This window comes from Tenrec ecaudatus, chromosome 4 (assembly GCF_050624435.1).
Source record: "Tenrec ecaudatus isolate mTenEca1 chromosome 4, mTenEca1.hap1, whole genome shotgun sequence".
Classification (NCBI taxonomy): Eukaryota; Metazoa; Chordata; class Mammalia; order Afrosoricida; family Tenrecidae; genus Tenrec; species Tenrec ecaudatus.
In genome coordinates this window covers 74939507-74956253 of record NC_134533.1, presented here as the reverse complement: position 1 = coordinate 74956253, position 16747 = coordinate 74939507, and the positions used below count along the sequence as shown (strand labels likewise).

At 47.4% G+C, this 16747-nt stretch overlaps 2 protein-coding genes across 5 annotated transcripts in view; one reads left to right on the top strand and one right to left on the bottom strand.

Moving 5' to 3' along the window:
- The window catches only part of ALG8 (ALG8 alpha-1,3-glucosyltransferase), a 31544-nt gene extending 20360 nt beyond the window's left edge, over positions 1 to 11184 (top strand). For 2 of the 4 annotated variants that reach the window (XM_075546343.1, XM_075546344.1), the window contains exons 8-13: positions 3403 to 3523; positions 5641 to 5780; positions 7906 to 8045; positions 9586 to 9683; positions 9992 to 10064; positions 10725 to 11184. In XM_075546343.1, the coding sequence (XP_075402458.1) occupies positions 3403 to 3523; positions 5641 to 5780; positions 7906 to 8045; positions 9586 to 9683; positions 9992 to 10064; positions 10725 to 10956 (804 nt within the window). In that variant the 3' untranslated portion in view covers positions 10957 to 11184. The remainder of the gene's footprint in view (positions 1 to 3402; positions 3524 to 5640; positions 5781 to 7905; positions 8046 to 9585; positions 9684 to 9991; positions 10065 to 10724) is intronic. The other 2 variants (XM_075546345.1, XM_075546346.1) reach the window with 2 other exon arrangements.
- Positions 6507 to 6874, bottom strand: LOC142444949 (large ribosomal subunit protein eL43). The gene has a single exon (XM_075546347.1). It carries the CDS (start codon positions 6846 to 6848, stop codon positions 6570 to 6572), a length of 279 nt encoding a protein of 92 aa, XP_075402462.1. The 5' UTR covers positions 6849 to 6874; the 3' UTR covers positions 6507 to 6569.
- Positions 11185 to 16747: the final 5563 nt, after the last annotated feature.

Sequence of the window (16747 nt, the reverse complement as noted above, 5' to 3'; positions counted from 1 at the left end):
AATTGTATAAAGCACATCCATACATTCCCTGCCCCAATCATTCTCAAGGCATTTGCTCTCCACTTAAGCCCCTTGCATCAGGTCCTCTTTTTTTTTTCCCCCTCCCTCCCCATTCCCCCCTCCCTCATATGCCCTTGGTAATTTATACATCGTTGTTTTGTCATATCTTGCCCTATCCGGAGTCTCCCTTCCCCCCTTCTCTGCTGTCCCTCTCCCAGGGAAGAGGTCACATGTGGATCCTTGTAATCAGTTCCCCCTTTCCAACCCACTCACCCTCCACTCTCCCAGCATCGTCCCTCACACCCTTGGTCCTGAAGGTATCATCCACCCTGGATTCCCTGTACCTCCAACCCTCATATGTACCAGTGTACAGCCTCTGTCCTATCCAGCCCTGCAAGGTAGAATTCGGATCATGGTAGTTGGGGGGAGGAAGCATCCAGGATCTGGGGGAAAGCTGTGTTCTTCATCGATACTACCTCACACCCTAATTAACCCATCTCCTCTCCTAAACCCCTCTATGAGGGGATCTCCATTGGCCAACACTTGGACCTTGGGTCTCCACTCTGTACTTCCCCCTTCATTTAATATGATATATATATACATATATACACATACATATATACATATACACATATATACACATACATACACACACTTATATCTTTTTTTTTTTGCATGATGCCTTATACCTGGTCCCTTGGGCACCTTGTGATCGCACTGGCCGGTGTGCTTCTTCCATGTGGGCTTATTTGCTTCTGAGCTAGATGGCAGCTTGTTCACCTTCAAGCCTTTAAGACCCCAGACACTATCTCTTTTGATAACCGGGCACCATCAGCTTTCTTCACCACATTTGCTTATGCACCCATTTGTCTTCAGCGATCCTATCATGGAGGTGTGCAGTCAATGATATGATTTTTTGTTCTTTGATGCCTGGTAACTGATCCCTTTGGGACCACTCGATCACACAGGCTGGTGTGTTCTTCCATGTGGACTTTGTTGCTTCTGAGCTAGATGGCCGCTTGTTTATCTTCAAGCCTTTAAGACCCCAGTCACTATCTCTTTTGATAGCCGGGCACCATCAGCTTTCTTCACCACATTTACTTGTTCACCCACTTTGGCTCCAGCCGTTGTGTCGGGAGAGTGAGCATCATAGAGTTCCAATTTAATAAAAGAAGGTATTCATGCATTGAGGGAGTGTTTGAGTAGAGGCCCAAGGTCCTTCCGCCACCTTAATACTTGACCTATAAATATAGACACATAGATCTATTTCCCCATCCTCCTATATATATTTGCATGTACATGTCTTTGTCTAGACCTCCATGAATGCCCTTTGACTCCTAGCTCTTTCCTCCATCTCCCTTGACCTTCCTCCTGCCCTACTACCATGCTTCATCGCCACCTGGGCTAGAGTATACCTCTTCTCTAAGCAACCTTACCCTTGATCATTTCCCACCAGGCCTGCCACTCCCCCTTCTCTACCATTTGGGGTCCCCATGTTTTTCCCTTGTCCCTGCGTTTGTTAACACCACTTCCTTACCCCCCCCTACCCCCCCACCCCAAGTCCCCCCGGAACTGTCGGTCCCGTTGTTTTTCCTCCAGATAGTTCATCCAGCCTGTCCTATTCAGACAGACCTGTGGAGTCACTAACATGCACGAAAACTAGACAGAGGAACACAAAGCAACAGTATACAACCAGACAACAAAACAACCAAAACAAACCACTGAAAAAGAACAGAACAAAACAGTTCACAAGAGAAAAGCTTGTAGTTAGTTCAGGGATCTTTGCTGGCCCTTAGGAGCGTTTTCCAGTCCAGTCTGTTGGGGCACCACGCCCTGGCCCCAAAGTCCACTTTCAGCATTCCCTGGGGACCTTGCCACTCCATTCCCTTGCTGTTCCGCTGCACTCCCCCAGTGATTTGCCTCGGTGTGGTGGGATCAGGTCAGGTGCAATTCCCACACTGTGTCTCCGGTGCTGTCCCCTGTATCGCCCTTAGTCACTGAGGGGCATCATGTCTCATAGTAGGGCCAGCCATGTTGTTCTCTCTGTGGACTGGCTGCTCTACTCAGGAACATCATCATCACGGCCTGGTGGGCCAGGCTGTGCTCCACTCTCTCCTCCTGCCCCTTCATCTGCTCCCGTGTGCTCTGATCAAATATGTCCATCTCCCGGGGCTGCAGAGTCAATGTCGTCCTTTGGAACAAATTCTTTTCGGGGGAGGGAAGGAGCAATTCTTTTGTAATCAGTGTGAAGCTGTGGTTGATGGGTTGTAGGAAGGTAGCTGGCATAAAAGGGCACTGAACTGGAGCTGCCCCTTCTGCTATTCGCTACCTACTTACTCAGCTCCCAGCCCTGTGTGTCTCAGCTTCGAAGGGAGTACGTTCCCCAGAGAGCCAGGATGTGTACTGTGTAAGATGGTAAATACATGGAAATGTGCTTTGTAAACCATGCTCTGGCTGTGGCTTTGGGAATATGCCATTATTATAGCAGTCCATCGGGTACTGAATCTCTTCGTCTCATTAGCATAGACTTATCACACACTTGTGTTAGACTTGGTGTCGGTATACAACAGTGGAAAGCAAAGCTTTCTGGTCCCTGCATCAGGAAAGCATTCCCTTCCTCGGGACTGCCACCTGAGTAAGGGGACTGCACTCCACGCTAATCTTCCTACAACGGCTTGGCTGCGCAGAGCAGATCGCACCAGCGATCACATGATGTTAGGCCACATCACAGGGAATTGCTTGTATTTCAGTGAGGACCAGACGAACCAACGGACCTAAAGTAGCTAGAATGGTACAGCTATTCCACAAAGGTTCCGTCTCTCCCCCTCTTCTCTTACCCTGAAATTAGCTGTCATTTTAATTCCCACTGAAATGGAGCAATAGCACGTGTTTGTAAATTCCTCTCCACGCCCCCTTCTCTCCAATAGAGTGAGATGGTCTTCAGTCCTGAGTTCCTTGCACCTGGTAAATATTTCCATCTTTTAAATTGATCTCGCGTCAAGGTTTTTGACAGATGAGCTCAGACAGATACAGACCTGGTTCTGTGATCTGCTCAGGAGCTCACAAGTACTTATTGGAAGGAGCCCAGGCTGGAAGCCAGGTCTCAGAAGGTGCCCCATAGACAAAGAGGCCTGCTAGTGCAGGGTTAGGTGACTAAAGGCTTAGGCTTGGCTGCAAACCAGGAGGCGGGCAGTTCAAACCCACCAGCGGCTCAGCTCTGCAGTGCAGACCTGATGATCTGCGCCTGTGAAGCTTGTCGCCGGGAGCCCTGTGGGCCAGACGGGCGCCATCCCGCCGGGTCACCCCAGCACACCACAGCAACGGGCGGAACCAACCCTCGGTTCTCTTTAATTTGGGAAAGACTAAACAGTATTTAATGTTTGTTTTTTCTCTTTTCAACAGAACCAGCTGCCTCAAGTCTTTTCACGACTCTTCCCTTTCAAGAGGGGCCTCTGTCATGCATATTGGGCTCCAAATTTCTGGGCTCTGTACAATGCTGTGGACAAATTGCTGTCCCTCATCGGTATAGTAGCAAACCTTTGACCTTAGACCGTGAATATTGAAAGGACTGTAGCAACTAGAAATGGACAATCTGCTCTGTGACCTTGATTGTGGCCGAACTGTTTGTTCTTCAGCCCAGCATTTCAGCTTTTAAAGTGAACAGGGGCCTGGCCGGTTCCTGGCTCGGAGACCCCGTGTGGTTAGCGCATGCGGACCACATTCCCCAGAAGGGCTCCGTTTGTTGGTGCTTTCCTCAAGGACAGGGAAAATATTTAAACATTTTAAAGGCAATTTTTGTTACACTTCAGTAATAACCTTACTCTGAAGACTAACCGTCTGAAGAAGCAGGAGAGAGGAATGTGTCCATTGTGGTTCTGGACAGGGACCGTGTGCGTCCTGGCACGGTGAGGGGGAATACTGCCGGTTCTGCGGGTGACCGCGCGCAGGCTTGCTTTGGGACTCGGCCCGGCTTGTGAGAGGAGCGCAGGATGTGGAGCAGGCAACCGCAAACGTTTGCGGTCCGTCACAGGCCACTTGGTCGCTATTGTAGACTTTGCCCACCACATACTGTGTGTCATGGTTGGCTTTTAACCCTTTAGAATACTGTCAACTCCTTTACAGCCTAGGAGTGGTGCAAAAACAGGCCACAGACTAGATTGGCCCATGGGCCCTGATGTAGTGTTTGATGACGTGGCCCGCATGTGGCGTGGCATTGGGCAAGTCGTTTGATTCCACTCGTCTGACTTTCCACACCTGGAATCAGGAAAGGGTAGGATTAGCTTGTCATGAGGACCAGGGGCAAGGAGGAGGAGCTCGGGTAGCAGAGCAAGGGCTCTGGACTAGATTGGGGTTCTGCCACCTAGTGTGTGGCTGCGAGCGAGCGAGGTATCCACCTCTATGCCTCGGGAACCTGAAGCCGCTGGCTGCAAACCCCGCAGCATACAGCAGCTGCTGGAATGCACAGGGCTGCTGTTACTGTAACGCGGCATCCCGCACTTCACCCCTGGGAATCCACCTGTGATGTGCGTGGTATTCTAACAAAGTAATTTCTCAGCATTTGTAGTTCTAAAGAGCTTTATAGAATCAAGTCCACAAGTCATTTGTTTACTTGAGTCAAGAGATTGTGCTGTTTCACATATCTGTCTCCTCTAAACACAGGTGCCTTTTAAAGTCATCGGCAGGTTAGAGAGCTGTGTGTTCTCAGAGATCGTAATTAGCTTTAAGAGTCACGGGCTGTAAGGAGGTGGGAATGCAGCGGATAAACAGAAAGTATTTCAGTCATGCACATTTTTGACACACATCCCTAACTTGGGGCATCATTGGACGGGCCAGAGAGGCCCTTATCCAGAACTGTCACTTGATCCCCGAGTTTAATCATCATTCTCAGACTTAGTTTAATGAACGCTTGTGTGCTGGGGGTAAAAATGCACTGACTGCCCTTCCTGTCTTTAAAGAACCTAGTTTGAGAGAGGAAATGAGCACGTACACAAACAGAGTAGCGTGACAGACCTGGCACACAAGAACACCAGCTCGACTGCTCAATTTGGGAAGCTCTCCAGGTGAAGGCTCAGTAAGGTGCTCTCCTCGTAGAGTAAGGAGTCATTCTGAGCAGAGGAACCCAGAGTCTTGAGGGTGGTATGTTGAGTTAATTCGGTGTAGCTGAGCTGTGTTTAAGGAAGTGGAGGAGATGATGCTATAGAGGCCAACGGGCTGGTTCACAGAAGACTGTGTGCTGTGCTTAGGTATATGGACCTTGTCCTGTCGGCAAGGAAGGATGCAGACCTGGGGCGGCATGTGGCTTGGTGAGACCTGCGTTTTCGAAAGCTGGCTTCATCTGAGAGGCTGTTCACAGTGCCAGCAGGCCTCTCACGTTTCCAGTTCCAGTGCAAACAGCTGCTGTACAGACAGTGTGTCCTTGAGACCAAGGGCATTTCTGATAGAGCATGGCAAAACTGAGTTAATGAAGTCTTGAGTTAATTGAGTTAATGAACTTGAAGTGGGTTAATGAAATCTTACCCTTTAAGCAGCAAAAAGATCGGGTAGTTTGTTGGGAATTTTCTCAAGAAATTGGTGCAATATGGTATGCAGTCGATAATATTTAAAAGTAAATACAAAGTAATAATGTTTTACCAACAATAGGTTTGCAGTTGAAACTTCTTGATCCCAACAAGATTCCCAAGGCCTCCATGACAAGTGGTTTGGTGCAGCAGTTCGAGCACACAGTCCTTCCAACCGTGACGCCCTTGGCCACCTTCATCTGCACACTGCTTGCCATATTGGTAAGAGCCCCGCAGTTGCAGCTCATAGCTTGAGTTTTCTCGGCTTTTCTTCTGTGTGCGGGCTTGAATGTCAGTTCTCAGTCTTTTCAAACTGTAGGATCCATCCCACAGCCATCAGCAGTTTGCAGGTTGAAGTATTTCTCAGCAATTCTTTAAGCAACTGTGGACATTGTCAGGAAAGACTACTCATGCAAGCCTCTGTACAAGAGGCCTCGGGGCTGTCAGCTCGTCTACTAAGTGGTATAAGGAAGAATAGAAAACCTCCCGATGAAGGGGCTTGGACCACCCTAGACAGGAAAATGTTGGTGGCTGTTTTTCCCCTTCCACCATGATTACATGAGTGATACCAAAAAAATCCAAAGGTGTCTGTGCCACATGGATATTTTGTATTGCTGATGATAATAAATGGAGAAGGTCCACAATCGGGGTGTGAGCTTCAGAAGAGATTCTAATGAGTCAGCCAGCTGCTTTTATAGACTTCATTCATAACTCAAACTCAGCTGCCTCCAGGTCCATTCCAACTGATCGCCACCCAACAGGGCAGAGCAGTGGCCTGATTCATAACAGTAGCAAAATGACAGTGATGAAGTAGCAGCGAAAATAATTTTATGGTTGAGGGTCACCACAACATGAGGAACTGTATTAAATGGTCATGGCACTAGGAAGGTTGAGAACCACTGCTTTATGATGTGATTTTTAATAGAATTCTTTCTATATAACTTTTTTTTTAATCGTTACATAAATTAACCTATTTATTACAGGCCAGAGAGGTTTCAGATAGTGGAGCTTCTACTGGTCTTTCAATTCCTTCAGTCTTCTGATGGCAGACTTTACTGTGACAGCAGAGGTGGTATTGTAGGTCCAGGCCCCCCCGGCGACTGTCTTCATGCAGGAACCACAGTGCCAGATGCCCACGGCGCGTCTCTTCATCTTGGTTTTGCCACAGAAGGAGCAAGTGTACTTGGCATGTTGGCTGATTTCAATTTTCTTCACCATTTTCCTGAGGGAGGCGCCGTAACGGGTCCCATATTTGCCCACGATCCCGACCTTCTTGGTGCGTTTGGCCATCTTGCCGCAAACTAGTCCCGAGCCAGAGAGGACTCTTTCTATATAACTTAAGGAGTCATTTCACTCAGCTGCAATTTTGATGAGTAAATAATCCAAACCTTCTAGCAAGCCACTTGACCTCACGGAATTGCCAGCTTTGATGGTCTGGAGGAGGCCAGGTACGCAGGAGTTAATCCCTCCATTGCTGACTGGACGTTGAGCAGTAGAACCCACCAGGGGCTCAGCGGGAGAGAGAGGTGGCTGTCAGCTTCCGCAGTGAGGACAGCTCTGGACACCCTGTGGGCGGCTCTTCCTGCCTCGCCAACCACTCATTGCTGTTGGCTAACTTACAGTTGACAGTGACCCTGTAGGACAGGGCAGACTGCTCCCGAGGATTCCCGAGGCTGTGAAGCTCTCCAAGAGCAGACAGCCTCCTCTTTCTTCTGCAAAGGCCCTGGCAGGTTTTCAGTGCAACCCTTGAGCTTGGTAGCCCTGTGCTTAACCCACTGCAGCACCAGGGGATCCCTCCCCTTGTCCTGCAGGGTGCGGTAAGTTACAATTGTCTTGGCAGCAAGGAAGTGTGTAATTAAGATCTGCGGGTCTTGTGTATTCATGGGTTCTAGCTGAGAGTAAACCTTGTTTCTAAAAATCTCAGCCTTGTACGCAATATATTATAGGCTATAGTTTTATTGTAAATGATGTTCCAGCTCACAAGGCTAGATGTCTATTAATGTTTATTTTTCATTGTGATTAGCCCAAAAATATCTATGAACTTTTATAGTTTGACCTGAACATTTCAGTGACTATTAATTAGCTAGTTTTAGAGGTATAATTGAGGTATACTAGGTTTCCTAGGATTTAATTATCATTTATTAGTAATTTTCAAGAAGTATAATATTAATGAGTTAAGTATTTTTGAATGCCTCTGTGTGTGTGTGTGTGTGTGTGTGTGTGTGTGTGTATCTAGTTTGATGGAGACCCAGGTACGTTCTCCTGTTTTTCAGAGTATACAAATTGGGTTAGCCTGAAATGCTATTTGAAATGATACTGAAGTTTTATCTTTGCCTGTTGTTTCTAGCCTTCTGTTTTCTGTCTTTGGTTTAAACCCCAAGGGCCCAAAGGTTTTCTCCGGTGTCTGATTCTTTGTGCCTTGAGCGCCTTCATGTTTGGGTGGCACGTCCACGAGAAGGCCATACTCCTCGCCATTCTCCCCATGAGGTGAGCCGGTAGCACAGCCAGCTGGCGTGGCCGCGTACCTCCCAGTGACTCCATTGCCTTCTGCTTCATCTGTTCTTTCGTGACATGCTCAGTGGGATTGGCAGGGGCGGAGGTACAGGAATAGATTTCCCACTAGGACAGGGAAGAGCACTTACCTCGAGGTCCTTGGAACCGCAGAGGCTCTGAGGTCTGCAGAACCGTGCGCAGTGTCTGTGTCTGGGTAGCAGGAATCGGTGACAAAGACTCCCAGCACCAGGCTGCTAGGACGGGGTGTTCAAAGGCAGCATGGAAGTGAGCAAACGTGGGTCTGCTTGGTCTTACCACAGTGGTCCCTTGTTAACTGTCACGAATCGGGGGGGGGGGGTCCCTCCAGAATAAGACCTAGCCATAGTGCAGCCTTTCACTCTGTCCTGAACCTGATCCCACCACTCCCTTTCATTGAAGCCTTACAACAAAGTTTAAGATCAAGACATATGTGGAGATCATCCCACTGAACAACTGCAGAAGCTAGCACTCAGAAAGGTTAAATTACTTGCCCATGGTCATACAAAGAGCACCCCCTCCCCAATAAAATGATTAATTAAAAAAAAAAGAATTAAGTCTGAGGATTAGGACTTAAGCCTGAGTCTTCTGAATCCCATGCTTGAAAACCATTTTAAACGCAGTAGTGTACCCTTCAGGGGCTGGGCTGCTCACCGTGAGGCGGACAGTTCAAACCCACCAGCTGCTCCACAGGAAACCAGTGCAGCTGTCCAGTCCACTCAGGGACACTGGTTTGGCTTTTGAGGACTTTGGTGTCCCAGTGACTGAGCTACTAACCAACAGGCCGGTCGTTCGAATCTACCAGCTAGCCCTCAGAGGAAAGAGATGTCTGCTTCAGTAAAGGCCACAGCCTTGGGAATCCTGCGAGGCGGCTCTGACCTGTAGGGTTGCTATCGGTTGGCATCGACTCCGTGGTTTTCGTGTCCATTTTATGCAGAATTTGAACTCAATAGATGGTAACAGAGCTCGACTTGTTCCCGTAAATCTTGAGAGAGGCGATTTAAGTGCCGAAAGAACCGTTGGCAAATGTGTCAGATCAGTGTTTACGGTCTGTGTGGGGTCGTTTAGCAACTCAGATAAAAAGCAGAGCAAATTAAAACTCAGCACAAACATTTTTGCCAGAAATTCATGCTGTGGAATCTGCTTCAGTGAAGGTCACAGCCTTGGGAATCCTGTGGGGCAGCAGAAGGAGGAGAAGTGGGAGGTCAGACGTTCACTGGGCAGCAAACCTCCCTTTCTTGGGAGCGCGCAGTCACCCAGGGAAGCAAGATTCTTTTCTGGAAACTCCCCAGTTCAGGCTGGCACAGTTCTCTATCGACTGCCTAACGCTTCCCGTTAAAAATTTAATATTCTCAATTGAATTGTGCTCATAACAAAAACCAGCATGTTATTTTCGGCTTACTCTAGCTATAGAAGTAATAATGGATATTCTGGCTGTTGGCAAGTTCAAGTTTGTGTTGTTGTTTGAAGGGATTATGATAAGAGTTTTTCCTTTTAGCCTTCTGTCTGTGGGAAAAGCGGGAGACGCTTCGATTTTCCTGATTCTGAGCACCACAGGACATTACTCCCTCTTCCCTCTACTCTTCACCGCACCAGGTAAACAGCTGCTCTCCGATGCACCTGACGATGCACCTGGCGGCCCTAACCTTGGGATCGCCCCAGGGAGCTGTGCTGTGGGACTCAGCCTCAGAAGCGCCGGGAGGGAGGGAGGGAGAGGGAGCCTGTCGTTTTCTTAAGCAAAAACCTCCAACTTCCCCCTCACCCTTAACTGTCACAGAAATTTCTACGTTCCCCTAAAGCATCGTGAGTTAGTGCTACATACCTGTGTGATTATGTTTTGTGTTATGAACATTTCTCTGTCAGCCAAATTGTCATCTGGATTTTTTTTTTTATTCTTTTAACAGAACTTCCCATTAAAATCTTACTCATGTTACTGTTCACCGTCTATAGTATTTCCTCACTGAAGATGCTATTCAGGTAACCACAAAAACCCACGTTTATAATTATTCTTGCAGATTAGAGTGTAACCATATTACCAAAACAATAAGCCCATGGAGAAACTACCCATAATCCACCACACACAAGCTCACTGGGTCTTTAGTTTGGAGGAATATTTGAAGAGGGGCCACCTGGTCTACGACATAAAGCATTATCTGAAAGCTAAAAATTAGAATGTGAAACATGCAGTATGAATAAAGCCAGATAAATAGGGATGTTTATAGAGCAAACTTGAAGGAATCGTATTAGAGAGAGGTTGGTGGCATTTTTTTATCTTTTAAACTTTCTGTAATGTTACCTCTCTAATTGTTTAAAGTTCGCTCGTTGTTCTTCTCTGGGTCCAGTTATTTGAACACACGGCTTTATATTGTTGGCCGTGTTGTTGGGTCTCCCGCCCCTCCCTCTCCCCAAGGCAGGTCTGGCCCCTGCCCAGTGGCAGCACCGCAAGATGCTGCCGGGAGGGCGGGCCGTCGAGATGCCGGCTGTCTCCAGATGCAGGGTTTAGAGCACGTGCCGACTGGCCTTCACTGTCCTCTCCATCCAGGCAGGGCAGCGGGAAGCCGGACCTTGGGAAATGTTTGGCACACCAAGAAGGCGCATCTGAAGCCAGGCTTGTCTCTTCTGTTTTTCCTTCTTCAGAAACGAAAAGCCTCTTTTCAACTGGATGGAAAAAGTCTACCTCCTTGGCCTGGGGCCTCTGGAAATCTGCTGTGAATTGATATTCCCGCTCACCTCCTGGCAGCCGCGGTACCCCTTCACCCCTCTGCTGCTGACCTCGGTGTACTGCGCAGTGGGCATCGCCTACGCGTGGTTCAGACTGCATGTGTCCGTGCTGACTAACCCCGCTGCCCGCAGGACAAAGAAGCAGTGACTGCAGGAGCTGCGTGATCCCATGGGCCACTCAGAACGAGGAGGAAGTTGCTGCTGGCTGAGCCGTCCACATCACACCTCTATTCAGAGGGCCCTTCTGCCAAATTGGGCCTCGTCCAGCCCAGCAGCCTGACTGTCACCACTGTAAGACACCACTTGTCCTCCTGCCACGGTGCAATGCATCCGAAATAAACCCTGCCTGCCCCATGCAGGTTGTCTGAGACAGCAATTCTGTCTTCTCTGCTTGCTCAAGGTGAGCAAAGAGTCTGACTCACAGCCTAATTATTGGTAGCTGATGAGACCCTTCTCTGACCGTAAAGCGGGGTCCCAGGCACGTGCTCAGGGAAATGTAAATCAGATAGCACGTTTGGGCACAGAATGGTGGGGTGATGACCAGCTCCTCCATTTGCGTTATGCTGTGGACGGTCTCACAAGAAGAGGAGGTTCGGTTCCCACTCGGTACATCTTGTTCCAGGAGATTTTGTTTCCTTTTTTTTTTTCCCCCCATTGAAATGCTACAACGTCGTAGTCAGAAAGCAGGAGAGGTATTTACTGAGCCTGCTTGGCCAACTGCAGGTCGTTTTATGTTGAGTGGGGCACACCACACACCATCGTTTGTCCTGACAGCAGCAACCCCTGCCACTCTGCTGATCCGCCCGCCGCCTCGCTCAGGGAGGGAACAGGAGGGCTTTCGCGCCCGGTGTCATCTTCTCCTTAAGAGTGCTGCAGAGCACCATCTTTCCCGGTAGCTGCTCCCCTCGGGAGAGGTGGACTTCCACCATTACAGCTGTTTGATTTTATTGTGCTTACTTCCCTGTTTCTGGGGTGGGGAGGGCATAGCATTCCAAAGCAGACCAAACTTGTCTTGATAGGATTCGGTAGTTGGCACAGGTGAATGAATGAAATACTCAGCCCCAGCTGTGATTAAAATCCGAGCGTGTACTAGTAGCCCAGTGGGGTCCTCACCTCTGTACCAATCAGTCGACCAGCCAAAAAAATAAAACGAAACTTAGAAGAGGCATCCCAACAAGGCCAAGTTCATTAGACATGGAAGATTGTCCTTGGGGACGTGAGTGGATGTCCGAGCTGGAGCCGCTCACCTGGTGCAGAGATCGTCAGTGAGTCACGGGTCAGACTTCACAGACATGGTGAGTGCCAGCAATAGATTCCACACAGCCACTGCCTGGAGATGCTGCCTCAAAAAGGGCTCAGACCGCAGGCCCAGAAGGACAAGTCAGGGTCACAGTCAGACTTTAGGCAATGGAGGGGAACTCGCTGTCTCATTTGCATGTGGTGACCCCAAAACAGGCCAAGATCAAGGTGCCAGGGGTAGGAGCAGAGCTGGGAAGGAAGGGTTAAGAAGATGTGTCATCTTTGCAGCCCTGCTTGTCCTGCTGACGTCATCCGCCTGGAAACCACTTTGGTGGATTGGGGAGCATCGCGGTACCAGGAGTGTTCCCTGTGGACCATCCACTGCAGTGTGTATTAGCCATTAGCGAGAGAGACTCTATTAACCACAAACTCCTTTTGGAAGAAAATGCTGTGCTCGTCAGTAGTTTGGTACCATTACCCGTGAGGGTGGTCAGAGAAACTTTGGCTCATCTGCCCCCTGCGGTATGCCCTAGTCCGGGAGTCGGCAGACTTTTGAGGCAGAATAGCCGATACTGTCCCTCACAATAATTTTTAAATTATTCAAGAGCCATAATATATATATATATATATAAAACCATAAGTGTATTTTACAAAGGAAACACTAGAATAATATCCTCTAAAACTGTTCAATTTTACTTCAGAGCCACACGCATGTACTGAAGGAGCCACACGGCTGGAGAGCCACAGTTTGCTGACCCGGACTCTAGGCAAAGCAAGCTGCAACAGTGATACTAAAACAATATTTTAGGTGTTGTCAGTGGGATCAGGTATCAGGCATCAAAGACCTACAACAAAAAATGGTACCAATGAGAATGAGGGGGCGTGCTGAGTGGAGACCCAAAGCCCATTTGTAGACAATTGGACATCCCCTTACAGAAGGGTCACAAGGAAGGGATGAGCCAGTCAGGGAGCAGTATAGCACCGAGGAAACACAACCTTCCCCTAGTTCTTTAATGCTTCTCCCCCCACTGGGGTCATGACCCCAGTTCTACCTTACAAATCTGGCTGAACCAGTACATGTACCTGGGTACAGTTAGGAACTGGAAACAGGGAATCCAGAATAGATAAACCCTTCAGGACCAGTACTGAAAGTAGTGATACCAGGAGGGGAATGGGGAGAAAGGAGGAACCAATCAATGATCTACATATAACCCCCTCCGGTGAATGGACAGCAGAAAAGTGGATGAAGGGAGACATCAGTTAGTGTAAGACATGAAATAATTATAAATTATCAAGGGTTTTGGAGTGAGGGGGATAAAATGAGCGGATACCAAGGGCTCAAATAGGAAAAGTTTTCAAAATGATGGCAACAAATGTGCTTGACACAATGTATGTATGGATTGTGGTAAGAGCTGTATAAGCCCAAATAAAATGATTAAATGAAAAAAAACAAACAATTGTTTAAATCTTGGAAACTTGGAGTCATTGCTGTCTCCCAGGGACGCCTTCTATGAGACCCCCCTCCCTCTACATTGTTGTTGAGAATGTGTGCAGCCGAGCGTGCGCACGTACTGTTCTGTGTCACTGGGCACATTCTTTAAGCGGTGTGACCGGGCTCGCCGTCCTCTGCTGATGGAACCCCTGTGCCGTTACAGCCCTCTTCCAGTGGTCGACGCTGATCCCGACGACTCTTAAAAGAGCTTAATGCACAAGGTAGATAATCCTGCCCTTGCTCGGCCTCGCTGCCCCCAAATCCAGGCTGACTCCTGACTGCCCCTGGGGGTTCCCAGACTGAAGTTTAAGGCTTAGAGATTATTTAAGGGCAGTAGTGTCCATTGCTCTAAGAAGTTCGTGAGAATTTGAAATTCTGGTCTGCATTTTCCTCCTCTTGGTCAGGATTCTTCTATAGAATCTCTGATCAAAAAACAAAAGAATCTGATCAACAGTCCTCTTTTACTAGATCAGTGAAGTTACTCGTTTTTTATAAATCCAAAATTAGAACAATATACTTAACTGTGCACTTATAAAAAGGGAAGAACCCATAATATACCTGTGTACCATGCCTTAAAAACAGATTGCTTATAATTCTAAAAATTGAATCCCAAAGAAGCTCCCAGAAGAGCCTTTAGGACAGATTTCTTAGTTTCCCTGATGGAGCAGACTGCTGACTAAGCAGTGTATTGTATTAAGTACCTCACCAAGCGAGCTCTCCACACGGGCAGCTGTTAGCGCATTCTTGGGGCATGCTGAGCTACAGCCCCTCCTCTGACTCACATGCTGTCTCTGGAGCAAACACAATGGGTCCAACTCCCATTTCACATGACAACTCTAACTGATGGACAGAGTGTGGCTGTATGCCAATTCTGTGCTAGGCATTCTCATTTAATCCTTAATCAAACTGCAAGGCAGATGTATTGATTCCTTTTTTAAAAATTGGATTAACTATTGGATGCTATTAAGGAAGACTTGGTGGTGTAGTGGTTACACATTGGGCTGCTAACCACAAGGTCAATAGTTCAAAACTGCTAGGTGCTCCCAGGGATAAATGAGCCTTTCTACTCCCATAAAGAGTCACAGTCTTAGAAACCCACAGGGGCAGTGCTGCCCTGTCCTATAGGGTTGCTGGGAGTCGAAATCAACTCCCATCGCATCAAGTTTGGTTTACTGGATGTTAGGCACTGTGGTTAGGTGGTAGAGATCAAGACGTGAACAAAAAAGATATATGTCTGTCCTCAAAGGATTTAGATACTGGTGGTTAGAGGGTAGTAAGCCAGGAAGATTGGTAATGGCTGCAGATGAAGAAGTAGAATCTTTCAAACTTTCAGTAGCAAGTAGATTTTATTGTTAGTGAAGTGAGAACAAAGGTTAAAACGTTCAGTGTTAAAAATGTTTTATAATGTAAAATACACAAAGTTCCAGATCTCCTACCAAGAGGCAAATCGCTGTGATCAATATTTAAAGTGTTCCGGAGATACAATAGAGACAACTATTTATATATACACAAATGATAACATTTTGTACACTGCTGATCGTAGGACTTTATAAAAATATTTTGAAGTTTAGATCAGTCCATCTAGAATTACATCACTTTCAATATCTTTTATTTATTAATACCCTCTGAAGCAAGTGTGTTTCAAAGCAATACATTATTATCTCACAGTGTCCATAGGTCAGGACGTCAGTTTGCGTATCTGCGTCTGCTTCAAATTCTCTCGCAAGGCTGACACGAACACTGGTCTCATCTCAAAGTTCAACAGGAAGGACGTGCTACACACTCGAGAGTGTTGGCGGAAGTCAGTTTTGTATGAGCCAAAGGGCCTCTGGCTGTTGGACGGAGGCCACTGACGTCCTCACCATGTCGACTTCTCCATAGGGCAGCTTCATCAACCAGCAAGAGCGTCTAACACGAGGAATGCTACAATCTTATGTAGCCAAATTCAGGAAGTGGCCTCTCCTCTGGGCTGCATTCTATTGCTTAGAAGCAAGTTTCACCCACACTGAAGGAGAGAGCACTACACAGCGCAAGGGCCCCAAGAGGCAGAGCAAGTTGTGAGTGATCGCAGAGGCTGTCCATCAGTATCCATTGGCTAGATGGGCAAAAACTTACTCAAATGTAATTAGTCTCCTCTTAATGGATGTTTAAATTTCGAGTTTTTGTCAATAAACAAATGCTGCAGTGACTATCAGTATTTTACTTTGCACATGTTTAGGATTAAATATGCATTTATAATTTTGCTAAAAGCTACCACCTCCGTCATAGAAGTGGCACTGAATGAAGATGCCTGGTTCTTCATACCCCTGCCAACTGAGTGTGGTCCATCAATCTTGGAGCACTTTGCCAATGTTCCCTAAGTAGTCTTCATTTGCATTTCTCTTAGACACTTTTAAGATACCTGAGTCAGCCTGATGGCAGCGAGTTTGGTTTGGGGGAGTTCCCTACTGCCGCTATAACAGAAACAACCCTGGAGGAAACAAGCAATGTGAACAGTCCACCAACAGATGGCAAGTAAAGGGCTAAAGGTTTGGGAACCTCTGGTGGAGACTTGGGATCATGGTTTTATGGGAAAGCCAAGTTAATTGGCTTAGTAATGTGTTTGGTGTTTCTGTTCAGTTGAGTAGGGCTTAAAGTCTTACAAGTGAGTGCCCACAACACAATATTTGATCTCTGTTCGCCTGGAGCAAGAGGGTTAGGAGAGTCAGGATAGGAGACGCCATATGAAAATGTGGCTCCCGCCTCACCTCCACATACAGCTGGCTTCTTTGCCATGAGACCCGAAGAACTGAATCATGCCTGGCTACTGTTACTGACCATTTTGATAAAAGATTCCATAGAGAATCCTGATCAAAGAAGGGAAAAAGCAGAGCAGAATTTTAAATTCTCATAGATTCCAGTCTTTCTGGAGAATCATGGATGCCAGATTCTAATCCCTGAAACCTTAAGATCATCGTTAGCCTTTAAACCAAAAATGTCTCCCATAAGTCTTCGTAAAACCAAACAATAACGTAGCGAGTAAAAACCTTCTGCCATGCGCTTCATGCTGTTTTAAGATCTGTTTCCATAGGATCGAGTTGATTGCACGAGCTCCAAGCCTTAGCTAGGAACCTCAGGGGAAGTGGGTTTAGGTGAACAAGAGGAACAGCTCAGAAAGAAAGAATCGATGAATGTCGCTGGAGTGTGTGTGCAGAACCTCTCGAATTGG